The sequence below is a fragment of the Thunnus thynnus genome, chromosome 17 (genome assembly GCF_963924715.1).
Source record: "Thunnus thynnus chromosome 17, fThuThy2.1, whole genome shotgun sequence".
Lineage (NCBI taxonomy): Eukaryota > Metazoa > Chordata > Actinopteri > Scombriformes > Scombridae > Thunnus > Thunnus thynnus.
The window spans coordinates 15045980-15071041 of record NC_089533.1 but is presented as its reverse complement, the minus strand read 5'-3'; the positions used below and the strand labels follow the sequence as shown (position 1 = coordinate 15071041).

Sequence of the window (25062 nt, the reverse complement as noted above, 5' to 3'; positions counted from 1 at the left end):
TTGTGCACAGAACCACATTTCTGTGCTAGGGATCAGGTTTTATTACAGATAGGATTAAAGTGGTGAAAATCCCTGTATCTAAATTCAAGTGTGAGCTATTGTTTACTTCAGCAGGTTTAAGCTGAAACTCAATGTCATGACACCAAAAACTTGTCCTGATTTTGTCCATAATCATGTATGGCATATCAATCTGGATATTCTTTTCACTCATCTGTGATGTGTGGCAGTTGTATTTGTCTGTTTATGTGTGTTTATTGTTGTAACAGTGTTTATGCCGCCCTCTTGGCCAGGTCACTCTTGAAAAAAGAGATTTCAATCTCAATGAGACTTTTTACCTGGTTAAATAAAGGATAAATGAAAAATGAAAAAAAGGGATTTTTTTTTTGTTTTTTTACAAAAAAGACTGTGAAAAAGTGTGGAAGGTATACTCTTTATTTGACTTACTAAGCCTTGTATTATCTTAAGATAAACATACAGTAGAGTTTGTCCCCCATCACTTACACTGTAAGCACATTTGGAGGGGATCCTCTAATGGTCAGTATGAACAGCACCAGACTATTATTTTAGGAAAGACTTGTGCACTTGTTCTTTAATGTAACCATGGTTGTGTCTATTTGATGAATGGAAGCCTAATATTCACTCTCCTTACTGAGTTCTGAGGTAAATATGTGAACCCTTAGCTGCTAAACGCTCCGCTAAGCTCACCTGCTAGCTACTGACTTATAGTTTCTCAGTGGGTTTATCAGAGCTTTTTCTCAGGAAATAGCTGCCGGCTGCATATAGAACCAAAACAGTGAAGCTATGGGCCAGGAAACCAAAACAATAAGTTGACAGATGCTAAAATGCATTGTAAAGCTGAAGTGCAGAGTCAGGTGATGATTTTCTGTGGGTTTTTCACTTTGAGCAACATCTTTTACATGCATAGTCATTTGATGCATTATTAATATACAAATATTGATTATAGCTGCTTTAAGTTTTAAAAATCATCTTTTTCCACACTGTCTGACAGTATCACATACAGTATATATTCTGTAACCACTGGTTCCTCCCAGCTCTTCACTGAATAATGCTACACCAAGTGAAATATTTAGACCCAAGACTCCAAAATTCAGCTGCACATATTTTGTACCAGTGGAAATGTGCTCAACTAGAAACTGAAATACAATTCTGTGGGTTTGTAGAGCTTGGGGTTGAAGAAGTAAAGAGAACATGTTGTGTTTTAGGACATTATGCGACCTGAAACAATACTGAACGATGCTTTCTTGCCTGAGTCACTTTAACCCACTGTCCCTGGTAAAGAACAGCTTTGAGGCGTCATCATACACAAGTATAATTTTGTCCCTCTTAAGGTTTAATTTCCACCAGCTTCAGTCCCAGTCAGAAAGAGGCCCTAGTGTGACGCTCTTGTGAATGTAATTTTGCAGGTTTAAATTGTTACGGATGTCTTTTGTTGTGTCGGTCGATGATCTGTGCGTGGAGAGACTTGATTAAGAATCAATTCTTTGTAATATTACTGCACTTTTATGTTTGTAGAAGTTAAACTCATACAGGTGCGTCACAAAAAAAAAGAACGCTGCCATCTTCCTCAGTTTTTCTGTTTTATTTCATTCATTTTTATTCCAAATCTCAAACACTTGGCCTGATTATAATAACAATACATCGTTATTGTTGAGTTCTAGTGTTGAGTAGTTGAGTATTTTAGAGAGAGTGTGCATGGAGCCAGTAGTCACTGAAACCTACACCACAGATAAAATAAGCTCAGTTGCTAATTCTGAGTTGAGACACAATGATCACAACACTGGACCTTGTCATGTGCAAAAACCAGATGAGGATGAAACAGGTCTACAGGCTGCCTTTTGAAAGGAACACAGAAAGACTCAAAGAATTGCGCTATGACTATGTGCAAGTAAGTCCTATATATTCCTGTAATTGATGCACACTATCAGCACTGTATAGACATATTACAGTATTGTAATCCCAATGTTTTGCACTTCACAATATTGACTGCTCTAGGTCTTTCTGATATTGTTATGTTGACTGTTTCAGAGAGTTCTTGATCTAGATGCAACTGCAGTCGAGCTTGAATTGATCTTCACAGATGAGGTTGGTTTCAACCTTGCAAAAAGACGAGGAAGGGGAAGGAATGTCATCGGCCAGCGTGCCACTGTCGAAGTCCCTTGCCAGCAAGGAGGGAACATCACTACGTGCGCAGCCATTAACCACCACAGCGTCATCCATCACTGTGCCACCCTTGGCCCCTACGACACTGCCCGTCTCATCACATTCCTGGACACGCCGCACAACATTCTCATTCAACCAGACCAGATGGCCCAGAGCAGCCCAGGTATGTTGTCATCTGGGACAATGTAAGTTTTCACCGTGTTGCTCTGGTCCACAACTGGTTCACTGACCACCCATGCTTTTCAGTAGTTTATCTCCCACCATATTCTCCATTTCTCAATCAGATTGAGGAATTTTTTTCTGCCTAAAGTTGGAAGGTTTATGACTGCAATCTCCATGCTCATGTACCTCTTCTGCAAACTATGGAAGATGCATGTGCAGATATAGCTGCAGAAGCTTTTCAGGGCTGGATTTGCCATGCTAGGCGATACTTCCCCCACTGCTTGGCCAGGGAGAACATTGCCTGCAATGTTGATGAGGTGCTGTGGCCAGACCGAAACAGAAGACAGGATGCAGTCTAATTTTAGTTTTTTTTTACTGTATAAAGTATATCTTCTATTATTTGTTTTGTATGTAAAACAATTTACACACACAACTTTGTGTTTGTTGGGATGTATACAGTATTTTGGGAAAAAGCAAAAACATTTTTGTTAGTATTACAGTATATTAGTGTTTTATATTTGAGTATAAAAACATTATACAAAAATATTTTACAACATACTACTGTACATACGTAATAACTGTTACACTGAACATGCAAAAGGCATAAGTCTCCTGATAAGGCATTCATAGTAGTGTTTTCCATTCATAGTAGTCTTTAACATTGAGCATACCAGTGTTCAATTGGTTCTTTGAAATATCTATTCATATGATGGTGGATGTGTGTGTGTCATTACCATTCATACAGTAGTAGTTCTTTCAGGGTCACTTATTGGATTTTATAACACAGGTGCTGCTGTTATTGTAGTCTACCCTCTTGCAAATATACTTTATGTCGCATTAGCAGTCTGTGATTTCAACATTTGAACAGCTTCTCATAATTTCTCCTCAAGGTTAAACGGAGGTACTGGAGCAATTAAAAGAGAGGGCAAATTGGCTGAGCTCAAGTAGAAAAAGCATGAATCTTAAAGTGTTTCATCTATAACCAAAGGATCTTATGATACAATATAATGCTGCAGTGAAGACTTTGCAAGAGCAAATTATTTTGCCAGGTGTGTAAATGATCATCATCATAATCCTGGAACTTTATTTGAATCCATAAATTGTTTTAGAAATCTTCCACCATTAAAGACTCAGTATCCTGCTCAGACAGAGTCTTTTTAAGTTCTTTGTTAAAGCTCTGTTGAGCAATTTTTTTATATTACAGTAACATGACACTTATTACACTGAGAATCAAGACCCAACTCTGCAGCTCTTTATAGACAAGGTTTACTGGTCCATGATAAGGAAAGCCAGCCCTAAGAGGTATCAAATCTCCTTTTTCTTTCTAAAGTCGTAAAAAAAATTAACTTACAGTCAAGCTGTTAGCACTGGGCAGCGCTCCATCCTGGTCCTCCTTGATCTCAGCGCTGCTTGTGATACCATCGATCACACAGATCTCATTCAAAGTCTCAGGGATTTTATGTGGAATTAGAGGCAGAGCTCATAAACAGTTTGTATCCTATCTTACTCACAGACAGTTTTCTGTGAACATAGGAAGCTCTTATACTAGCAATGGCCTCAAAATAGCTCTAATCTGAACCAGATCCTCGACTAAATCAACAGTCACTACAGCTCAGAAAAGCTTTCTTACTTATTCTTTCATCACAGAAAAAATACTCACTTGTTGAAAACTGTTGTACCAACAATTAAACTGGGGCTACATGACCTCAGTTAATAGAGACACAGTATGGTTTAATAAACAAGCTCTCTGAATAGGCCTTTTTCACAGCAGATATATTGACTTGTCATAACAGGAAAAGCACAGGTTAATATTGTTGATAATAACATTAATGATGGCTCCGTTCTATTCAAGCATCCCAGTAAGTCATGACAATGTGACAGTGAGCCAGATTGCACAATACAAGGACCCTGAAAATTGCAGTTAAATGGAATATAGCCGTCATTCATTTTATTATTCAAAATTTGATGAGCCCTAATTATATGCCTTGCAGCTCGGAAGACAATTTATATTTCACACACTTGCTGTATTTCACAGTATCATACAAATATGAGTGGAAAACAGTGAAATTTGTGTAAAATAGGTTGGCACTGTGTGATTATAATTGCTTTTGTTGTCACCTATTTATTGAATGTCATTGGGTACATTTAAAAGACATCCTTTGGTGAAATATAATTGCTAACTTTAACTGATAAATGTTGTCACTTGTTAAAACTATATTTGAGACAGAAATGACCAGAAAAAGAATGTTTCTAGTGTTTGGTGAGAGCACAAACCTGCAGACTCTTGTCCTCCGTGTCGTGATTTATAGTCCCCACTTCGGATATAGACAGACACATACAGTAAATAGCCTTGATAAATGTTGCTCAGAAGACAGAAGATGCATCTTTTGTACTTTTTTAAAACACCTTCTTCTGTTTGCGCACACCAGCCAAAAGTCTGAATAAATAAATAAATAAATCTTCGCATGTACACACTCGTGTGCGCACGCACTCACAATCAGCAGCAGCCCAATCACAGCAGCAGCAGACAGGCTCATCCATCTTTATCACTGCAGCAACACACTGCTAAGACCTGCCAGTAAGCACACACACACACACACACACATGCAGAAACACACGCTGCCTCTGCCTTGTCATCCACCGCTATTTCTCTCTATCCTTCCATCTCTATTCAACGCCACATTTTCTACTTTTCTCTCCCTGCATCTCTCCTTGTCTGTTGCATAAACTGCACATGAGAGACAGTTACGGACTGACAGGACATTTATCAGATAGACCTACTTTATATTACAGTGAAAGTAGAGTGACCTCAGCTTATACAATGCGGTGATGTGGATTTATTGGAAGAGGCCAGTCGCAGGTTGTCTCACTGAAACAGACACACTGATCCTTTTGTTCAGCTGCTAGAGACTTGATTGTTTATGCAGGGAAATGTCAGTTAACAGTGAGCCGTATTTGGCAGGAGGTTGTCTGGATTTTTTCCTTGTGAGAGAGGTGTTAATTGGCTTGTCGTGAGCTATGTGTATTGATGATTGGTAGACTGTGAATATGAGTAAGACAGTGATTGGCTGACTGTGCCTGTGGATGTAACCAGGGGGAGTTTTAAAGATGACACACTTGTGTTACTTTAACTTCAATCAGAGGTGATTACAGGCGCATAAAATAGTGTCTTCTTGTGAGTGTTTGTTATCGTGTGCACTATGCTTCGTTTCTCACTTATCCTGACTTTGACAGACAAAGTGTCGGTTGAGTCAACTCTGCTGTCAAGACTTAATTGGGCACAAACGCACAAACATGGACACACAAACACATGCACACAAACACAGTTGAATCCCTCCTGTGCCTCTGAGCTTGTGATTATCAGCCGGATTGTTACAGTTGAGCTGGTGCTGTGGAACAACAAAGCCCTGTTTGCCACTGCATTGTGCAGTGTATCCCCCTGAAATTATAACAAAGTGTTATCACATTAACAGACCCACCTGCACAGTGTGACTACACACACATTGCAGTAAACTGGTGGACTGTCTTAAATGCTCCGCAGTGTGTTTAGGATGCTTCAAGGTCAGGTCACCATGCACATGTTGATTTTCAGTGATCATCTGTGGTTATTTGGTTAGAAAACTCACAGATGGAGTGTGTATCTCTGACGATAACACCCTGGTGTGTGGCTTAAATCGTTTTAATGCTGTACAGTTGGATGTGGAGGGACTCTTAGAATTTTGCAATGTCAATAAGCAGTTTTATCTTCTGTCAAGAGAGATATTCTGTGCAAGATCTTTATACTTATATCAAATGAATATATAATAGTTGACACTTTATTTTACAAGTCCCCAATAATTGAATTAATAATTTCCTGGAAAGAACTATGTAATTTGGTGCTAATAGTAAGAAAAATAAGAATTTCCTTGTAAGAAAAGCTCAATTTAATCAAAGGCACATATTAATCAATTACTTATTCATAGGAAACTTTATTTCTTGTATACAGAAAGTGAAAATGTGTGCTTGCCTGTTGGCAAATTTCACATTTTTGCATGTTCAGCTGACCTTGGAATAGTTTAATTGGGTGTTTAATTCTTGACAATAATAAGAAATTATACGGAAGGTATTCAACAGTTATGGACCCTTAAATCAAAGCATTACTTCAAATTATGACAATTTTTTCAGATTATTTTATTTTGAAGTATTCAGAATGCAAAATCTTTTCCAAATTCAATAGTTATGATAACTATGAACAAGGGTTATAGTTTCATTCCAGCACTTTGGGGTGTCACAGCTTTGGTAGATATTCCTTCCTTCCTGAAATAAAACTCCTCATATCCATTTATCAGCACAGAACCACCAGATCTTTCAGCGAGGCAGAACATTGAGTTGGTGCTTATTTTCTGCAACGTTGCTGAAATCAGCAAGTAATGTACTGTAACCAGATGTAGTATGTCCAAATAAAGTAAAAAAAGACACTGCTGAATGTAATGTTGTTCAGATTTACCTTACTACGTTTTTTTTCCATTCCCTTACTGTCTTTCTTTTTATTTGAATTTAAAGTGTAATTTTGCATGCAGGGGGAAAAAAACACAGATCATCAGCAGTCTCAGCCTTTAGAGATACTGTTCTTTATTTCTTTAATCAAAAATATTCATATTGGTCAATACTTTTCTGCATACTTTCTCACAGCACAGTAATACATACTCTTTATATGGTCAATACATTCATTAGGAGGGAAAAATGAATAATGCAAGCCTATAATCACTCCAGTACAATCATAAAACCACAGTTTTGAAACACTGCCATGAGGAGAGGTAAAAGACTGCTCAAAAAAGGTCATTGTGTAGAAAATCACAATCTGAAAAATACCAACAAAAATGCCAGAAGCGTCATTTGTACATTCATGAATATATTGTTATAATACTGTGCTGTATGTAATTATATTCTTCATGATTTAGTATAAATACATATTTGATTTTGTACATTACAGGTCCTATGGCACAAACACTTTTTAAAGCTTCTTTCTGTCTAACACGGACATTATGTACACACGCACACACACGCACACACACACACACACACACACACACACACACTGAAGAGCTAAGCAGGTAGAGAGACAGACAGAGAGGAAACGGAGCAGAGCAGGATGTGCAAGAGAGAAAATACAATTTTCCCCTGTGATTGATTTAGGTTTGGTTATCTTTTTAATACCTGGCTGAAGAAAATATAGATCCTGGGCATTTTTTTCCTCATAATTGGGAAGATTTCTTGGCATCACCCCCTGTCACACACACTCCCTCCCACCTGCTCCCGAGTGCCTCACGTGGGATATGAAGGGACACCTGCATGTGACACTCTTTTCACCCACCCACTCATCCCTCCACTTTGGTTTCCCAGCATGCTTGCCTCATTCCCTGGTGGCCCAGGGAATGAGGCACGCCAATGGCCCTGGTTCTCTCACAAATGTCACATTAACATGGCCGAAACACTGAAAAGGGTTACCACGTGAAATGAATGTCATGGCAACATTGATCTGGCATGAGCTCCTCAGGCTTAATGCACCAAAGCCAAAGCCTTTTTTTTATGATTTTGCTTTTTTAATCATCCCAGTCTGATCAATATAGGCAATATTGATTAGCATTAAAGCGCATATTTTAGTGCCTTTACACTAAATGAAATGTAACACCTTGCTGCTCTGTAACAGTCATGACTTTGATGGACTGGAGGTCGAGGAGCTTGCCGAGTGATTACTGGTTATCGACCCTTCGGCCATTCATCTCCATCAAATGATGCTTGATGTCCACCAGCTTCAACTCAAGGTCCCTACATGCATGGATCAATTTTCTGATGAGAAATGATGGAGCGATATGCTCAGTATGCACACGAGGCACAAAAGACTCCAAGCTAATCAGTTAACGAGTAACAAGGACACTTGTGAAATTAACTTTGAGCAGGTGCATTTGACATAAAGTGGGAGGAAAGAGGGATGAGAGGGAGCAGTACAAAGTGAAGAAGATAAAGAGCAGGTGGCAATCTGAACTCCCCCCTTCACTGCAATTTTGAAGAAAATCAATTTGTGTGGAACAAAGAAATGGGAATTGAAGGTGGAAGAGCCAGTTATGGCTTGAGTCCACAATTGAACTGAAACAGGGTAGTTTGGAAGTTGGAGAATCAGGTTTACACCAATAAAGTAATCTCTGATGGAAATAGAAATTGGAAAGACTATCATGTAAGCCAACAGTTTGAATTTGTGCACATACAGCACAAATAAATGTTGTTAATGTACCTTTGACCCCGGCTGGTTCTGATAACTTGTTACTCACCAGATACATTGCTGAGGGTGGATGGTTTGTGCACAACTTTACCTACTTACAAGCAGTCTTAAAGGGTCACAGCTCTTGTAGAATGAGATTTAATAGTGAGTTTTAATAGTGTTTCTCAAATTGCTCATGTGCTTTTAAAATGTTAATCGCTATTTCTCTTTTCATCTCACCTTTCATATATTTTTAGAAATAATGGTGAAGTATTTTTCAATAGTACATACGTCACACTAAAAAGGCACATTTTGACTTCTCTATACTAATTACTTTTCCTGTTTATGGACCAAATATTGCATCATCTACATCCATCATTGGACACTCCTTTCCTTTCAAACAGTGCAGGAATTTAATCAGTCTAAAAACCTTATGACCCAATATACTACGTTTACATCATATGGGACGGAGAGTTAGAGGAACTGGCCACGTGAGATTTAAAAATACTGTGAATTGGCAATAAAGCAATTCATTAATTAATTTTGGGTATAATTCTAAATGGACATTGGCTGACATGAGGCATCCATTTTTGCTTTTGTTTTCAGGCATTTCTGCATTATTTGGCACCAAGTTGAAGCTTTCAGAAAAATCCATGTTTCCAAGTCATATTTACAACTTGGAAGTCGACATTAATATAAATTACAAGTCTGTAACTGGTAATTACGGTAAGTCTGATAAGTCATGAAGGTTGCACAAACTCATCAGTCATATACAGTATCAGTCTAAAGTTTGGACACCCCTTCCAATTCACTTGAATAAGAAAGTGTGTCCAAACTTTTGGCTGATACTGTATGTGTGAATATCTTGTTTGCTGCTGTCTTTAATTATTTTTCTTCCATACAAATGTGCATTGCAACACAAGCCATCTGGCAGTGGTTAAACATCTTCCCAAGTGAAACCAAGTATCAATCCACCCACTGTATGTAAATCAGAACAAATATAAACATATGGAAATGTCTTTAATAATCCACTGCATTTTAAAATTATATTATGAAACTGGTAAGTTGTTTAAACTGGCTGATAACTGTTGCTATTTGCCTTAAAGGACTCTATTGTAAAGCTGTGTCTTGCCATGCCCTCATATCTCAGCAGTGACGTTAAATGTTATTATAACTGACATGAATAATGGCCAAAACTATGAACCCCTTGCCCTGATTTTCAGCTACAGCCAGTTTTTGTTTTATTAGTTGCTGAGGTGAAAGAAAGAAACGACGTACACACACACACAGTCCCCCGTACCCAAACAGTGTCAGACGTTTGAGTGCCGAACAAGAGTTTTGGAGGGCATGACTTTATCAGCTATGACAGACGCACCAAACATTCATCAGATTTAAAGCCTTATCCATTTAAAAAAAGAAAGGCCTGATGTGTCTGATTCCTCCAGGCAGGTAATAGAAATAGAATAGAAATCTGCCCTTTGGCACAGCTCCATTCTTTTTTTTAAGTTTAGTTTTGGGCAGGAAATACAGGGGGAGAAGGAGGGGTATGGCATACAACAAGGGTCCCCTGGCCAGGAGTCAAACCATGGACAATGTGGTATGCGCCTTAGCCATGAGGCCACCAGGGCGTCCTGCCACGGCTCCATTCTTGCTGGATATGAACACTGCTAATGCCCCAAGGTGTCTGCAGAATGGATGTGCATTGATCTCGATGTGCTCTTTCAGTTGGCAATACAGCGCAAGGTGTGTGTGTATGTTCACATTTATGGTTTGTTACCGGGCAGAACTCAGGCAGCACTATTGATGTACGTGACTGTGTTTCGGTGTAAAATGTTACTGAACTGCCATCAGCCAGCAGCAGAATGAGCAGAGCTGATATGTGTCACTGTGGCTGTGAGACCAAATTCACTGCTGCATCATAGGACAGAAAACCTTGGATGGGGGAAACAAACCGAAGGGAAGAAAAGCAGATATTTTCTGTCCTCTCTCTCTGTCTGTCTCTCTCTCTTTCTCAGTCTCAGACAGCAAAAGGATTACATTCATTATATTCATCCAGATAATGGCTAACAGTAAATCATCAGGGTCCATTAATAGTTAATAGAGGACTATCTACTAATAGCAGAAATTTCCTCTTCCTAATATTGGAAATGTGATTACTAGATTAATGACACCTTGGAGCCCACCAACCCCAAGTCATATTTTTTGTCTCATATTTGTATGAAGCTATAATAACAGTCAAGTCTACCATTAATAAATATTTAACCAACAATAAGCAGAGTGCCTACTCATCCTACAACAATCTGTGAGCTTGGATGTGGGATAACTTGCTCTTCCATAGCATGTGCCGACTCGTAAGTGACCTGCACTGCTAGGATGAACTCAGCACACACACAAGGAAAGTCAGTGAGGGCTGTTCATTTTTTTTAATAAAAGCCCAAATTAGCATGCCTTTGAGACTCCTCTGCATATTAAACTGGAAACGACAGCGCTGTTTTACATTGCTTGAGAGACAGTCAGTACTGTGGGCAGTGGACACACCATCAGTGGCTCTGCCTGAGTGAATCACCCCTCGAGGTGAGATGTTTCGTGCCCAGACTCTGACTGGATCTTTCTGGAAATGACTCCCAGTGGACAAAGGCGCAGCTGTTCAAAGTTCCTCACTGTTGGCAGCAATGCACAACAGAGAGCGTCCATTAATGAACCAATATCACCAGGCATTTGATGCTTCAACGAGGATACATCTAGTTGTCACTTTAGACGTTAGCACTGTTACAAATGGTGGCTCATAAACGTCAGTGATAGATGATGGTGATATGTCTTTATCAGTCTGTGATTTCAGGCAATAAAACAGTCTGGAGTCGCTCACTCAAGCAGCAGTCACTTACAGTACCAATTTTTTTTTTTTGCATGGTGGAAACAATCAACATCTATTTGATGCTGGTCGCTGCTTTGTGATTACTTTATTGAACATGAGCGGCCTTGCCATTTTCTGCCAAGCACGCATCTGTTGTTTGCTTTTCCACCTTGCTAACCCTACCACTGTGTTATCGCTCAAAGCTAGCTAAACTGTCACCTCTGTTCCCACCGGGCGTGTTGACATTTTCAAGCCTCAGAGAGTCCCATGCGGGCAAAGCTGGTCGCCAAGGAGACAAAGCCCCGACATGTTCTCCAACGATTGAGGGTGGGGGCAGCTGCTGGTGGCTGAGGACTCAAGAGGAAATACAGATGGGCTTTCCGTTTTTGTCATACTGGTACACCAACATCTTGATGCAGTGGGAGTTGGCTGGTGAGATCCAGGGACTGCTTGTGATAGAGAAATTGTGGCTGGCGTAGAATGGCGGTGGCTGCTTCCGGCAGTGGACCAGCGCTCGCAGCACATTAGCCGCCATGCCCCTGAAGCGCTTGCTGATGAAACAGTAGAGAAAGAAGTTGACACCGGTGTTGAGCAATGCTAGCATGTTCGCCAAGTCGGTGAGCATGTGGAGCAGTCGGCCAGCACCTTGTGAGGCTGGAGGAGGGGAGTAAAAGTGGTAGAGGATCATGAGGGTGCGCGGGGCCCACAAGACAGCGAAAATGGAGGTGATGGCGAGGAGAATGGCAGTGGTCTTGCCAGTAGAGTAGCCACGCAGACGGAAACAGCTGCGGCGTCTGCGTAGCTTGCGCACGATTACAGCATTGAGGGAGAAGAAGACGGTGCAGGGGAGGAGGTAGACAGTGGCACAATGGGCCCACACCAGGACATGTTGAGCCACAGTTCTTCTGTTGCCCTCTCCTCCGCCACCGCTGCCCACCCCGGGCAGGCTGTGCCACAGCTCAGGCCACCAGTAATACGGGGCTGCAGAGAGAAGACACCCAATGTACACGGCAAATATCACCTTTCGTGTGCGTGCTGGATAGGAGACTGTGTGGTAGCGCAGCGGGTGGCAAACAGCAATGTAACGGTCAATGGTGAGAGGCACAGTGATCCAGATGGAGGTGTGGATGGAGGAGAACTCCAGAACCTGCACTGCATTGTTTATTGATGGCGGCAGCGGCGTGGCCAAAATAAAATCCTCCAGTATGAAGTCAACAAAAACAATGAGGAGCAGGACGAGGATGTCGGCAGCCGCCAGTGCCAGGAGATAGTTGTAGGAGGACTTCTGACGACGCAGCACCAGCTGGGACAGGATGACCACTGTCAGGATGTTGGCTAGGGGGAGGAAGGATGTGTGAAGATGATTGAAAGTAGATAGGTCAGGGAAATGATGGGGAGGGAGAAAGTATGATGAGATTGGAAAAGGAATGGGTGTAGGTCAGGGCAAGGAAGGAAACAGAGAGATTGAGTGTTAGTGGGCAGGTAATTGAAAAGGGGCAACACTCATCCTGCCAACAACAAACTAGAAAAAGAAAATAAATAGAGATGCAGTCGATAGCAACAGAGATGTAGCGGACAGGTACGGCAGGTGGTAGCACAAACACAACACGATAAACAAACAAATTGTGTGGAAATTGTTCAGCACCATCAACAACATATCTATACCAAAACAAATTTAAGAGCAGCTTGGATGCAACTTCTGCCCCCTGCAATATTTCCTTTCAGTTTCAGCCCACTATATGCAAAAAAATATCCTAATCCATTACTGTCCGCAGTCAGTATTTACCATGTTCAACCAGCTCTCCTTCTCTATAATCCTTCCCCTGTTTATTTCTCCCTTTTCTTTTTCCCTTCATCTACACCTGCTGTGTAATTTCTGCAGCACCTGCCTCTGCCTTTGGCCAAATTGTTATCTCTAATAAAGAGTAAAGCCACAACAAAAACAGGGGGCCAACATGCAGCATCACAGCCTTGGCAATCTGCTGAGTTCACTACTACCCGCCACCCTGCCGCCGGCAATTTAGCTCCTAAAACAAACCACAAGGACACCCCATCTCTTCCTATCTGTCACTCATTTTCAATCTTTACTCCACACCTCCAACATATACTGTTACACCTCCTCTTCCATGTTGCCAAATGAAATGTTTCCCCATCTGTCTCACCTCCTTCCATCTTTCACATGACAGGTAAATAGCCCATATGGAGGACATGAGGAGTACAATGCTACTCTCTCATTGTTTTCTAAAAAGAATGTGGACACAAAGGCCTGGATGTAATTTATCCCACTGCTGCGTTTACCAAAGCATGACCTCTGTGTGCCTGCATCAGACAGCAGGAGCACAGCTTCTGTCTCTCACGTGGAACTGCAGTTGGCAATTGAATTGAACAGCTTTATTACACATCTTTTTTTCTTTATTGTCCTATTCTGTTTCCTATAGTCCCTCTTTATTCCCAGGTTGTTCCCCTAATCTTCTATCTAACGACATTTGAGTGCACAGCTTGTGGACATGTGCAAAGCTTTCCCAAATTATTCCCAATTACTGTGATGTAGAAGCTTGAGCAAAATAATAAAATCTGTCTAACTAGTCCTTGTCAGTACAAAGAGTTCTTAAGGGGTAAAAATATTTACAGGGATACTGTATATTTTTTCTGTCACATGCTCATAAATGCTAACCATTGGATTATCTAAAAAATAATTTGTCACCAAGTTTATAATGAGATTGTGTTTTCAAATTCAACTCAAGGTCCACATACTTGCTTTCTCAGAGTTTTCAATTGCAACTCACGTGGCATTGGATGTACTTCCTTGATCTTTATTATCTCTGACTTACAATCCACAAGTAACACTTAGGTCATATGATGGCATTTGAGCCAGTTCCATTCACTGATAAAGACCATAAAATGCAGGTGAAAGCTCAGTATACAAACATTTACGATGTAGGCCTATCTAATGACTATTTGTATGTGAAAGGCGATTTTCCAGCCTGCAACTTTACTTGTCTTGTTTCAATCTTCCACTTTTATCACCTTGTTTTTTTTGGGTTTTTTTGTGGCAGGCTGAGAGAAGGAGTTTTGAATTTGGATCGGGTGGACACAAATACAACTACACATGAATGCCAATGTCACTCTGTATCTGTTGGATGTGAAAATAGGCAACTGTTTGCTAATGCATTTGCCATATCAACTTAAATGTTGGTAATATGTTGAGTTTAAAACTTGTTTCTGCTGTGACCAAGTACGGTAATTTGTGAAAAGTTGACATATTTTTTGACACATTTTTGTGACTGTGTGATGTTACATAAGAGTAATCGTGAAAAGCCTCTTAGATTTGGAAGTGAGACAAGCATATTTGACATGGAAGTGTAAAATTTAAAGGCATTATAAGAGGAAATCAGTATTTTCCCAATGGATCCAAAGATTCCCATTTCATATTGTACTGGTGTAATTGTATCTACCCTTTACTGCTTTCAATCCATTTCATGTAGGGAAACTTGCTAGTGCAGCATGAAGCCATCTCCAATCTGTTTTCTCAGACGAAGATTCCTCTGACATTGATCTGCATCACGGCATTACTGAGACATCAATGCACTTAGCAGCCGTGATTGTCCATATAGCATATGTGTGTGTCTGTGTGTGTGTGTGTGTGTGTGTGTGTGTGTGTGTGTGTGTAGGGGGGGTGACTGTTCTGTGGTCCTGTCCCAGTCTTCGGTAATAGATCTGGGATTGGATTAAATATGGCAGCTTGGAGTCTGGTACATCACACTTCACAGCCTCAGCCACTATCAGCTGATTACAAATTACAAAGCCGGCTCCAGATAATGACTAAAGATGTCCTTGCCAGACTGGAGGATGTGCAGCGGAACACACTCACATTAACACATGTCTGCGCACGCACACACGCCAGCGAACACACAGATCATTAGTGATGCGCCAATTCATTAACATAGGAACTATCAATAACCATAAATGGGATGTCAAAGAAGCTTACAAGACTCAACAAGCCAATATGTGTAGGGCCACTGGATTGCACTACACCCCTATCACCCCCATCACCCCCCAGCCCAGCTGCTTGTACACCACACTAGCCTCTGCACAGACAAGTTAAATTGCTTTCATCTTGAATCCTCGTTGAGTGTGATATTGATTCTTTGTTTTCATCTGCTGGTCATTCACTTTCTGCCTGTTTCTTCTTCTTTTAGTTGTATATCTCTAGAGATATCAATCAATCCAGAGTGCAATTTCAATAAAATTACAGGTTTACCTTAGACTCAAGGATATGGAGTTTCAGGATTGGGATGATGAGGTTTATAATAAGGCTCACAGCAATCACTACAAGTTGTTTGAGACTGCTTTTGTTTTTGAATTTTTTTTTTTCCCCTAGGCCTGTGTACAGAGCAAATGACAGGAGATCAATGACAAGTATCACTATATATCAGTTGATCCTAGCTTTGGTTTAACAATACAATTAGTGTAAACACTGTTAAATTTGAAAAAGTATTACTACTATGTATTACTAATATTAAAAATACCAATAAATTTACTAATGAAATAATAATGGCTACTTTTAAGTGACTATTAAATTCTTACCAGAGTGTTGGTTCAGTTTTATATTTGTTTATTTATTCATTTACTTACATTTTTCTTATTTATTGTATTGACCAGTATGTAACCATGTCCATAAATTTCCTTGAGGGGTCTAAAAACTCTGGTCAGTCCATCTAAGCTAGTTGTTCCCAACTGGTTGGGAGTCACAAGATAAGTCTGGGTCCCAAGATGATTAACAGGACAGGACAGCAGAATAAAAACATATTTCTACAACATAAAATAGTAGTTTTCTTTTTAAAGATATATTTAACCTCTTCAGTCCTCTAAAACAAACAAAAAACAATCTGAGATGTGAGAAGAATCACATTTTGGTCATAACCTGTTGACATCTGCAACCTGTGACAAGGGGTCTCAAGTAAAAGACATGTAAACTTAGGTGTGAAAAAGGGGTCACATGCCAAAAAAGGGTTGAGAAACACTGAATAAATGGCTTACAGACAGTCTGAGTAGCTGCTCATTTGTTAAGCTACTATATTTTTCTGGTCTTGGCTTTTTGCTCATTTCATTTCAACAGCCTCCTTTTGTCCTTGTCTGCTCATACTGACTCTTGTTTCCCATACAGCTGCCCCTCACAGCTGTCAGTGTGTATTGTATGTACACCTGCAACCTCTCACCTGATTTATCCAAGAGGAGGGACGTTATCAGCACTTTTTTGTTTGAGGCAAAGTTTCCTGTTAAGCCTTGAGAGCTGCTCAAAAAAAAATTCCTGATGGGGACCCATTACAAATCCAGTACAATAGACCTCACCTTTAATCCATCACCTTGCTTTCTCTATTGCACCTCTGCCCATTAACTCTCTTGCTTTGTTTCTTCCTGTCCACATGCTGCTAAACAGAGAGGAGTGACATGGAATAGAAACAGTGAGGTGTTTACTGTCACCGGCTTGGTATTATTCTGTTTGGGCTCCCCAGTGAGATGCGGCCTTCTACAGACAAACAAAAGGGATCCACGGCGAGCTTGACATTTCCATTTAGTTCTAGCCAGCTTGCATTCATTCCATTCATTTCAATTGACTCCTGCTCTTTATGTTGTCTCTGGTGCCGGGGGGCGGGGGGCTGGAGCCGGATGGATCTGCTCGGCATTCTGGGGGTATGAGGTGGCACATGCAGGGCTCATCTCAGCAGGGACGGGGACAGGCGACGAGCTGGAGAGATGCACGCTCATGCAGACACACAGAGCAGAGACATGAGGAAGACACATACACAGACACACACAGACACACACACACACACACACACACACACACAGCTGTCCATGCATGCATACAAAGACATCTGGATATCACGCCTGGACTCACAGACATTCAGGCGGACACACACTCCGACACGCATGTACACATGCAAAATTTCCCCATCTTTTCCATTTTTTTTTCTTTGCAGGGAATAATAAGTGAGCAGAGGGCTCGTCTCCAGCTGAGAGAGGATTAGAATGACCTGTAGGACAGATAATGGGCTGCTGTGTGTGTTTGTCTGTCTCCATTTGCTTGTGTCTTTGTGTGTGTGTGTGTGTGTGTGTGTGTAAATGTTTGCATGGGTGACCCCTTCTGTCTATTTGTGTGGGAGTGCTTTTGTGTCTCCACTCCCCCCGCTGCTCCTCTAATATAACGAGAGACAGGACCATTGACGTTGTTTAGCGGGAAAAGAGAAGGCACAGCGTGCTCCCTGAGGTGTGTAACGAGGCTGACTCATCCCACCACTAAAGGGACGTGTTCAGACGGGCTGTCGACAAACGACGCTGCGCAGCTTAACCCCTCCAAACCAGTGGCAAAACATTCTGCCACCCCCCCCCCCCCTCAAACTAGTCATCATGGTTTCTCATGGGCCTCATATAACATAGACAGAACACTGGAAGTTAAAATTATATCCTCTCTTCCAAAAAAAGAAAAGAAAAAAGAATGAAAGCAAGCAATGCAATTAAGGATTTTTTTTTTTGTCATTTGGAGGAAATTGAGGTTGAGCTTTGACGGCTTATCCGGAGGCTAATAAGACTAGAGGAGGAAACGAGTGGTAAAGAGAGGGATGAGGAAATACACAGAGGGCGAAGGAAAGTGTGGTCTGAGGAAGGTCACAGAGAGTTAAAAAGAGAGCAGGTGATTGAGCGGGAAGGGAATGGAGGAGAGGATTAGACAGCAAGACAGAATGAGACAGAGAGAGAGGGGTATAGAGGAGAGCAGCGAAGCGGTGGGAGGAAAGGAAGAGGCGAGAGACAGGGAGGGGGTGAATATCAAAGCTTGCTTCAAAGGTCACGGGCACTTTGTTCCTGATGACAACCATTTCCCTTTTGTCTTCTGTAAGTGTCAGACCGGACATAAAGCAGGGCGATTCCTTAATTCCCCTGAACAAAAGCCAGGAGCAGATCCCAGCTACAAAGCCACATAGTGTGTATATATACATATAAAAAAAAGCATACATTGAAGATGAGAATGTGACAAGTTTTCAAGCCTGAATTCTGTTCAAAGAAGAGAAACACTGATGTAGTTTTTATCACAATTCATTTACATTGAAACAAAGGCTTGTAATGTGACACAAATTTCATTGTGAAGGTAAGATTCATCTGTGATGTGAGAGTTAATGGAGAAGGGAAGAAGACAGAGAGAGAGAGAGAGAAGAAAAAGGAAAATCCCAAGACAGAAAAAAGAGCAAGCATGAGAAAAGAGATAGAAATTGAAACAGGATATTTAAGTTTAATGGGATATTAAGAGACAGAAGCCCTGGTTGCTGCTGGTGATATTGATGCTACTGCAGTGCTCTGCTGCCTGGTCACCACACTGCCTCTGCTCACCTCCACAGCCATTTATTGTACAGACAGGCCACAGTGAGTCAAAGTTTGGTGGAGATGATTGTCCTTACATCGAGGCTAACCCGACTGCCAGCGATGTGGCATTGTCGACTGACAAACCCTGCTTATCATATTTAATGGATGCATAAACAACACTAACAAATATAATGTGCCCTTGGATCTCCTCCAAATAGGTTTTATGAGGTTCCAACTTAAAAAAAAAAAAAAGCACGAAAGGTGAAAGTTAGCTGGAGTGAGATAGAGAAGGAGAGAAATTAAATACAGAGAGAAGAGCATAAAGAAGGGTAAATGGATGGAAAGGTGAAACATTAAAACCAGATCACAGCGCTGTATTTATCGTCAGATTGATGCATTGCTCAGAGCTGATTGAGTCTGCAATGCTTTTAGCAGCAGTGACAGCTTTTTGTTGTCAACTGGTCAAACAAAGTCAGCTCTGTCACTGTATCAACGCCATCTCTGATTTATTGCCTCGAACAACCCCACCATCCCCACCCCCATCCCTTTTCATCTTGCCCCCTCTGTCCTCCCGCGCCCTCTCTGGCTCATCTCCCCCATGACAAGCTGACATGCTCATCATTTCTCTCCCTGCCTCCCTCCCTCCTTCACATTTCCCCAACTGCAGACTGGAAACAAACCAGAGCTAAAAACCTCAACCACCCTCTGTTTGATTTCACTGAATATTCACTATCCTTTCCACACTCTGTCCCTGCTTCCATCAGAGCATCAACAAAAACCTTCACATCCTCTCCTTTTCAGTCAGTTTACACCCCCTAATCTCACACTTCAGTTTCAGTGTGATAGCATCTATTAACAGGCTCCCATCCCACCATAGATGCCCCTCTCGCTGGTGCAGATTGACAGATGAATAGTCCAAACTGAAAATCGATGGAACCCATCTCTTCATTAAGTAGCAGTTGACACCTGGCCTACACTGCGGCGTGGAACGGGGGGTTGTTAACGCCAAACATCCCCAACCTTTTCCCCCTCGGGTGTGTGGATAAGTGGGAGTCGGAGGAGATGTTTCCCAACTCGCACGTGCGCCAGTCACACAAGCTGACTGTTAAGCAGCCGCACAAACTGCTTCAAGGAAGAGGGAAGGGATACACCAACACACTGCACACGTGTTTGTGTGTACATGTGCAGGAGACGCATTTATGCGCACATGTCTCCGCCCCTTATTTGACCACTTGTTCATGTGGTCGGTGTTCCACACTCGATTCACATGATGGCACCTGATGATGACATTTGCTGATGAAGACCATGAGATTTAGTTGAAAGCCCTGAGTGACTATTATTTCGTTGTGTATTAAGTTTCTGAGGTCAAGAATAAACTGATGTTTAAAGGGGACCTATGATGTACATTTCAAGGTCTATATTTATATTCTGGAGCTTTACTGGTATATCTTTGTATAATTTACAGTTAAAAAAACCCTCCTTATTTATCTTCTCAAATACATCTGTACATGATCGATCCCGAATCTGATCCGCAATATGCGAGTGGACAACATGAACAACTGATGGAACAACCTTAGCAACAAAGGCTATGGAGTGGACGGCCGTTTGTGGGCATGCGCGACTGATCTGGTGTCAGTTCGATGGTGAAGTAGACGTAACATTGCAAACGAAACGTTCACAGGAGGCTGAAGTTTGGGCTTTTGACTTGCGGGGAGCATTTTTACATACGTTCACCTCAAATTTCGGAATTTTGACCATGTTTAACATAGACATCCAACATCATAGTAGTATAAAAATAACAGAAAATTAGGAAAATCATGATATTGCCCCTTTAAATGTGCACCATCTTTGAGTTGCAGTAACTGAAAATAACTAAGTACATTTACTCATAAAGTGCTCATACTGTAAGTTTGTTGTATTTTACCTGAGTGTTCTCCTTTTATGCTATTTTATACTATCAGCTACATTTCAGAGGCAGTAATTGTCATTTTTACTCCCCTACCTTTATTTAATAACTGATGAAATGTTTGGTTTAAAATATGTAAGTAAATGATTTGAATTCTTCTTCTGCTATTGTTGAGCAGTGATATTGAACTGACCACCTTAAAACTCTCAACGCCACATTAATGCTAATGGTGTCTAATAATTCAACGTAGCACTTGGCAGAGCAAGCAAGCAGAGCAATTAGGCTTTGGTCGAACGTGTGAAGGCAGTGTTGATTTAGCAATATAATTAAAAAGTTTTTATTATGTTAAAGAAAACATGATGAAGAAAGCCAACATTATGCAAGTTTTGGTGAAACTGGCTTTTCTAGCACCCAGCTAATGAATTCATAATTACATATGAATAATTATCAAATAGTAAACAGACTTTAATTTAATTCTTCCAGTGCCCTTGTGCTGTGCTGCACTATCTCAGACTGCACACGTTTTCTGTTAACAGATGTTTGCGTTCATTCAAATAGGCGATATTCAGGCATCAACAGCAAACTGGCTTCTGTTTGAAGACTGAGCAGCTTCAACAAATCACACTGGGGGACTAAAAAGTAGGTACGCAGGTAAAAAGTCTGCAAACGTAAAAAAAATGATTGTGTAGACAAATGTTCAACTCAAGCCATATATTCAGATCATGTACACTTACAGTTATGTCAGCTGAAGGAGGATTTCTCAACATACTATACAGTTTGTGTCCCTGCAGTGCGTGCCTTGAGACATACTGTACTCTACAAAGAGCTCTGTAATCCCAGCATGTCAAAGACTGTTTCAAACCCGGACTCCTTCATTGTGCTGTTTGCTATGCTAGCACACGTCTGTTCTGTCTCAAGCAGTGTGGTGTAGTGAGCAGAGACGGAGTAAGAGAGAGAAAGAGAGAGAGAGAGAGAGCGCGAGTTAGCGATTAATTAAAAAGGTGGCAATTCGTCTCAGCTCTGTCGTCTGTAGCTCCCCCACTCAGGGCTCAGAGGTGCTACTTCACTGGCTCTGCTGTTATTAATCTCTCTCTCCCTATTACTGCTCTGATCTCTCTCTTAACTCCACTCTTCTTCTTCTTCTTCTTCTTCTTCTTCTGGGTGTCCTTGTCTGCCCTAAACTCCAGTCTCTCCCTGTTAATCCCCTCCTTTTTTGTGTGTGTGTGTGGAGCTGTCTGTTCATCATTTCCCTAGGTCAAACAGTAATCATTTCCCGCCACTTGACTTGCGTAATCCCTTTTCTCATCACCTTGCTTCATCTCGCCGTTCACCTTTAAACCTGCGCTCTTGATGTGACCCCTCTCTGTCTGCAGCATAAAGGTCAAGTCTACGAGAAACGCACACAGACAATGACGACGTCTGTGTGAAACCCCGTTGCTGTTATTCTGATGAAACATCACTTGGTAATCAAGGTAACAGCCTCCAATCCATCGAGAGTGTTAAATACGTGCGGGTCCGTATAGGTCACACTGCTACTACTCACACATGCCGAGCTCATGAAACATTCATGATTCAGCTTGAGTGGAACGAGCTGTGTCATAATGATTAAATAAGTCGAACTCACTGCTGCAAAGTATCAGCCCACTGCACTCAACTCTGCCATTAATTCAGACAACTATTGTAGGATTGCATTACACTCTCAGGTTATTGTTACCCAGTGATTAAACAAACTGCCTCAATCACATTTGCAGGGACGACTCAGCAGTAGAATCAAATAAAACTACGGCCGCGCAGAAGGGACTATAAATGACAGCAGGGAGAATTGCTTGCGCGAGACTTGATTTGCCATCCGGGAGAAATAATTAAGCAAGATGTGATCAGAAAGGAAGACTTTACCTTTACAAGACAGCAAATCTGTGGAGCAACTGCAGTCTTGGCATACAAAACGGCATTTTCACTTTGCATTGCAGATTTGTTTTGAACTTGAACAGCTTACGTTGGTGATAACATCTCACTCCCAATCTCTATCAAAGAAAAGGGGTGCAGAGCTTAAGATTTGTTGATCTGAAGTATTTAGATTAAGACAATAAATGTCACAGATTGTAGTCATGAAGGCAATATACTGTGTGGCCTTTTCATGTCATTTCAAACTTCAAATATTTAGTAAAATTGGGGTTAAATGATAAAACCCTTTATGCTGTTGGACCACAGAATAGGATCAACAATGTGTGATGGGCTGAATCAGAGAGGATATGACTGTCCACAGGGCTTTTAACATCTGAACCCCAATCTCTGATTAGGCATCAGCACTTTCCTCTTTCATCTGACCTCCACATTTTCTGTCTGTGTCTCCCTCCTGTCTCTGTCTGTCTATCTGTCTTTCTCTCTCTCTCTCTCTCTCTCTCTCTCTCTCACACACACACACACACACACACACACACACACACACACACACCACTTTGCCTCCCTGTGTGAGACTAGGTCAGCTCTCATAGATCACACAGCGGGACGGAGGCAGTAAATGGGTCTGACAATGACTGTGAACGGACTAATCAGTCAACGGTAAAGACACAACAAGGAAGCATCATTAATACAGGTCATCAAGCAGAGCCACGTAACACACACTTGTCCCCGAGGTCAAACATGACTCATTACTCACATAATCTGTCATACACACCTGCAGCTATACCAACTCCGGATTGACCAAAAAAAAGGTGCAGTTGAGATGAAAGAAAACCTTACAAGTCTCTGCATTTTCTTATTTTTCTATGGAATATTTTGAAAAGAATCAGGGTAAATGATGCTCTGCACATACAACTGCTTTTATTTATATGGTGCTTGAATATTTCTAAGAGACAAACAAATTCCAAACACAAGCACGGACAAATACATACAAATACGCATGCACATGTGATTGCCACAAGGTCAGACTGACAAATCAAACAGCGTGTGTGCAAAGAGTGACACTATACATGACACACAGTCACTCAAACCTGCAGACAAGTTCACAACAAATCAAGATGCAAAGCACAACTTCTGCAACCCACTGAAGCAGGGTTAATCAAAGATATGAGTATGACATGCACGTGATTGAACGCAAACACACATAAAACCCACTCTCACGTGCACATCTCTTACCCGGCAGGCCGAGGCAGAGCAGAATGCTGTAGTAGATGACAGGCAGTGGTCCGAGGGGGCACCCCTGGGCAACCTCAGAGGGATGCTGCCCTGGGCTCCAGGTGCTCCCATTTGGGGAGAAAACAGGAAAGATGTGGCTGTGCTCCATGGCCTCTTCTTCGTCCTCTTCCTCAGCTGCGCTCAGTGTCAAGAAGCCTGACAATGCGAGCAAACTGCCTGGTAGCCGGTTTGGGAGAGAGGGTGCTCTGTCCTTGGGTGCCAATCAGGCAGGAGTGTGTGTACGCGTGCGTTTGCGTGAAACGGCAAGGTTGAGTGTGTGAGAAGGAGGGAGGAATGGAGAGAGATGGAGGAGAGGGTGAGAGGGAGACAGCAGACGGGGAGATGCGAGAGATGATGTGTGTTAGTAGGTGATGGAGAGGAAGGAGGCGATAGGAGCGGAGAGGGAGGCGCGAAGAGGTGAGTATGAAGGTAGAAGTGGAGAGGGGAGGATGCTGCCTGAGTGTGTGAGGGAGCGAGGGGGAATGAGAGCGAGTTGAGAGCGCAGCGGGAGGAGGAAGAGGAGGAGGAGGAGGAGGGGGAGGAAAGAGGAGGAGAGAGGAAGGTAGATGGAGAGCAAGGGCAAGTAAGGGAGAGAGGAGGCGGGAAGAAGGAGGATGAGGGAAGGTGGAAGGATGATCAGAGAGAGAAAGAGGTGAAGTGAGCGGAGTGTCTGGGTAACGTGCTCTTATTTGTGGGCAGTGAAGACACAATAAAACTGATGGAGGCACAGATGTGACAGATGAGAAAGGATAAACGGAGGGTTAAGTTATCTCTTTATAGTCCAGTATCTTCTGCAAAGGCTTGAGCGCATCATTCAGCAGCATGACATTTGCTTTTGAATGTTGGTTCATCAGTGTTTCAAAATACTCAAGCATGTGTGTCTAAACATGCAGCCACAAGCTCATTTGCATATCATGAACCTTACACATTAATGCATGTGATTGGACACGTGTGTGTGTGTGTGTGTGTGTGTGTGTGTAGGTGTCTGTGGGAGTGGGGGTTGGGGACTGGCTGCTCAATCTAATTTGTCATGCAGTGTGAACTGTCTGGATCTTCAGCTAAAATGTGTTAATGAGCACAAAGCAGACTATGAAGTACAGAGTAATCCCTCTGAAGAAGCAGAGCAGCTTCTGGTTTATCACTGGGTTTGATTTCATTATAGATCAATCAGTCTTTTTTTTTTTT

General features: G+C 41.7%; 1 protein-coding gene across 1 annotated transcript; it reads right to left on the bottom strand.

The window, feature by feature from the left end:
* Positions 1-6997: 6997 nt before the first annotated feature.
* On the bottom strand, positions 6998-24088 carry gpr139 (G protein-coupled receptor 139). The gene is made up of 3 exons (XM_067616047.1): positions 23839-24088; positions 19497-19499; positions 6998-12770 (listed from the first exon to the last, which is right to left on the bottom strand). Exons 1-3 carry the CDS (start codon positions 23984-23986, stop codon positions 11791-11793), a joined length of 1131 nt encoding a protein of 376 aa, XP_067472148.1. The 5' UTR covers positions 23987-24088; the 3' UTR covers positions 6998-11790.
* Positions 24089-25062: the final 974 nt, after the last annotated feature.

What these genes read in the sequence shown, in the direction of transcription:
- gpr139 (XM_067616047.1), bottom strand. Translation starts at nt 23,986, where the DNA reads ATGGAGCACAGCCACATCTTTCCTGTTTTCTCCCCAAATGGGAGCACC.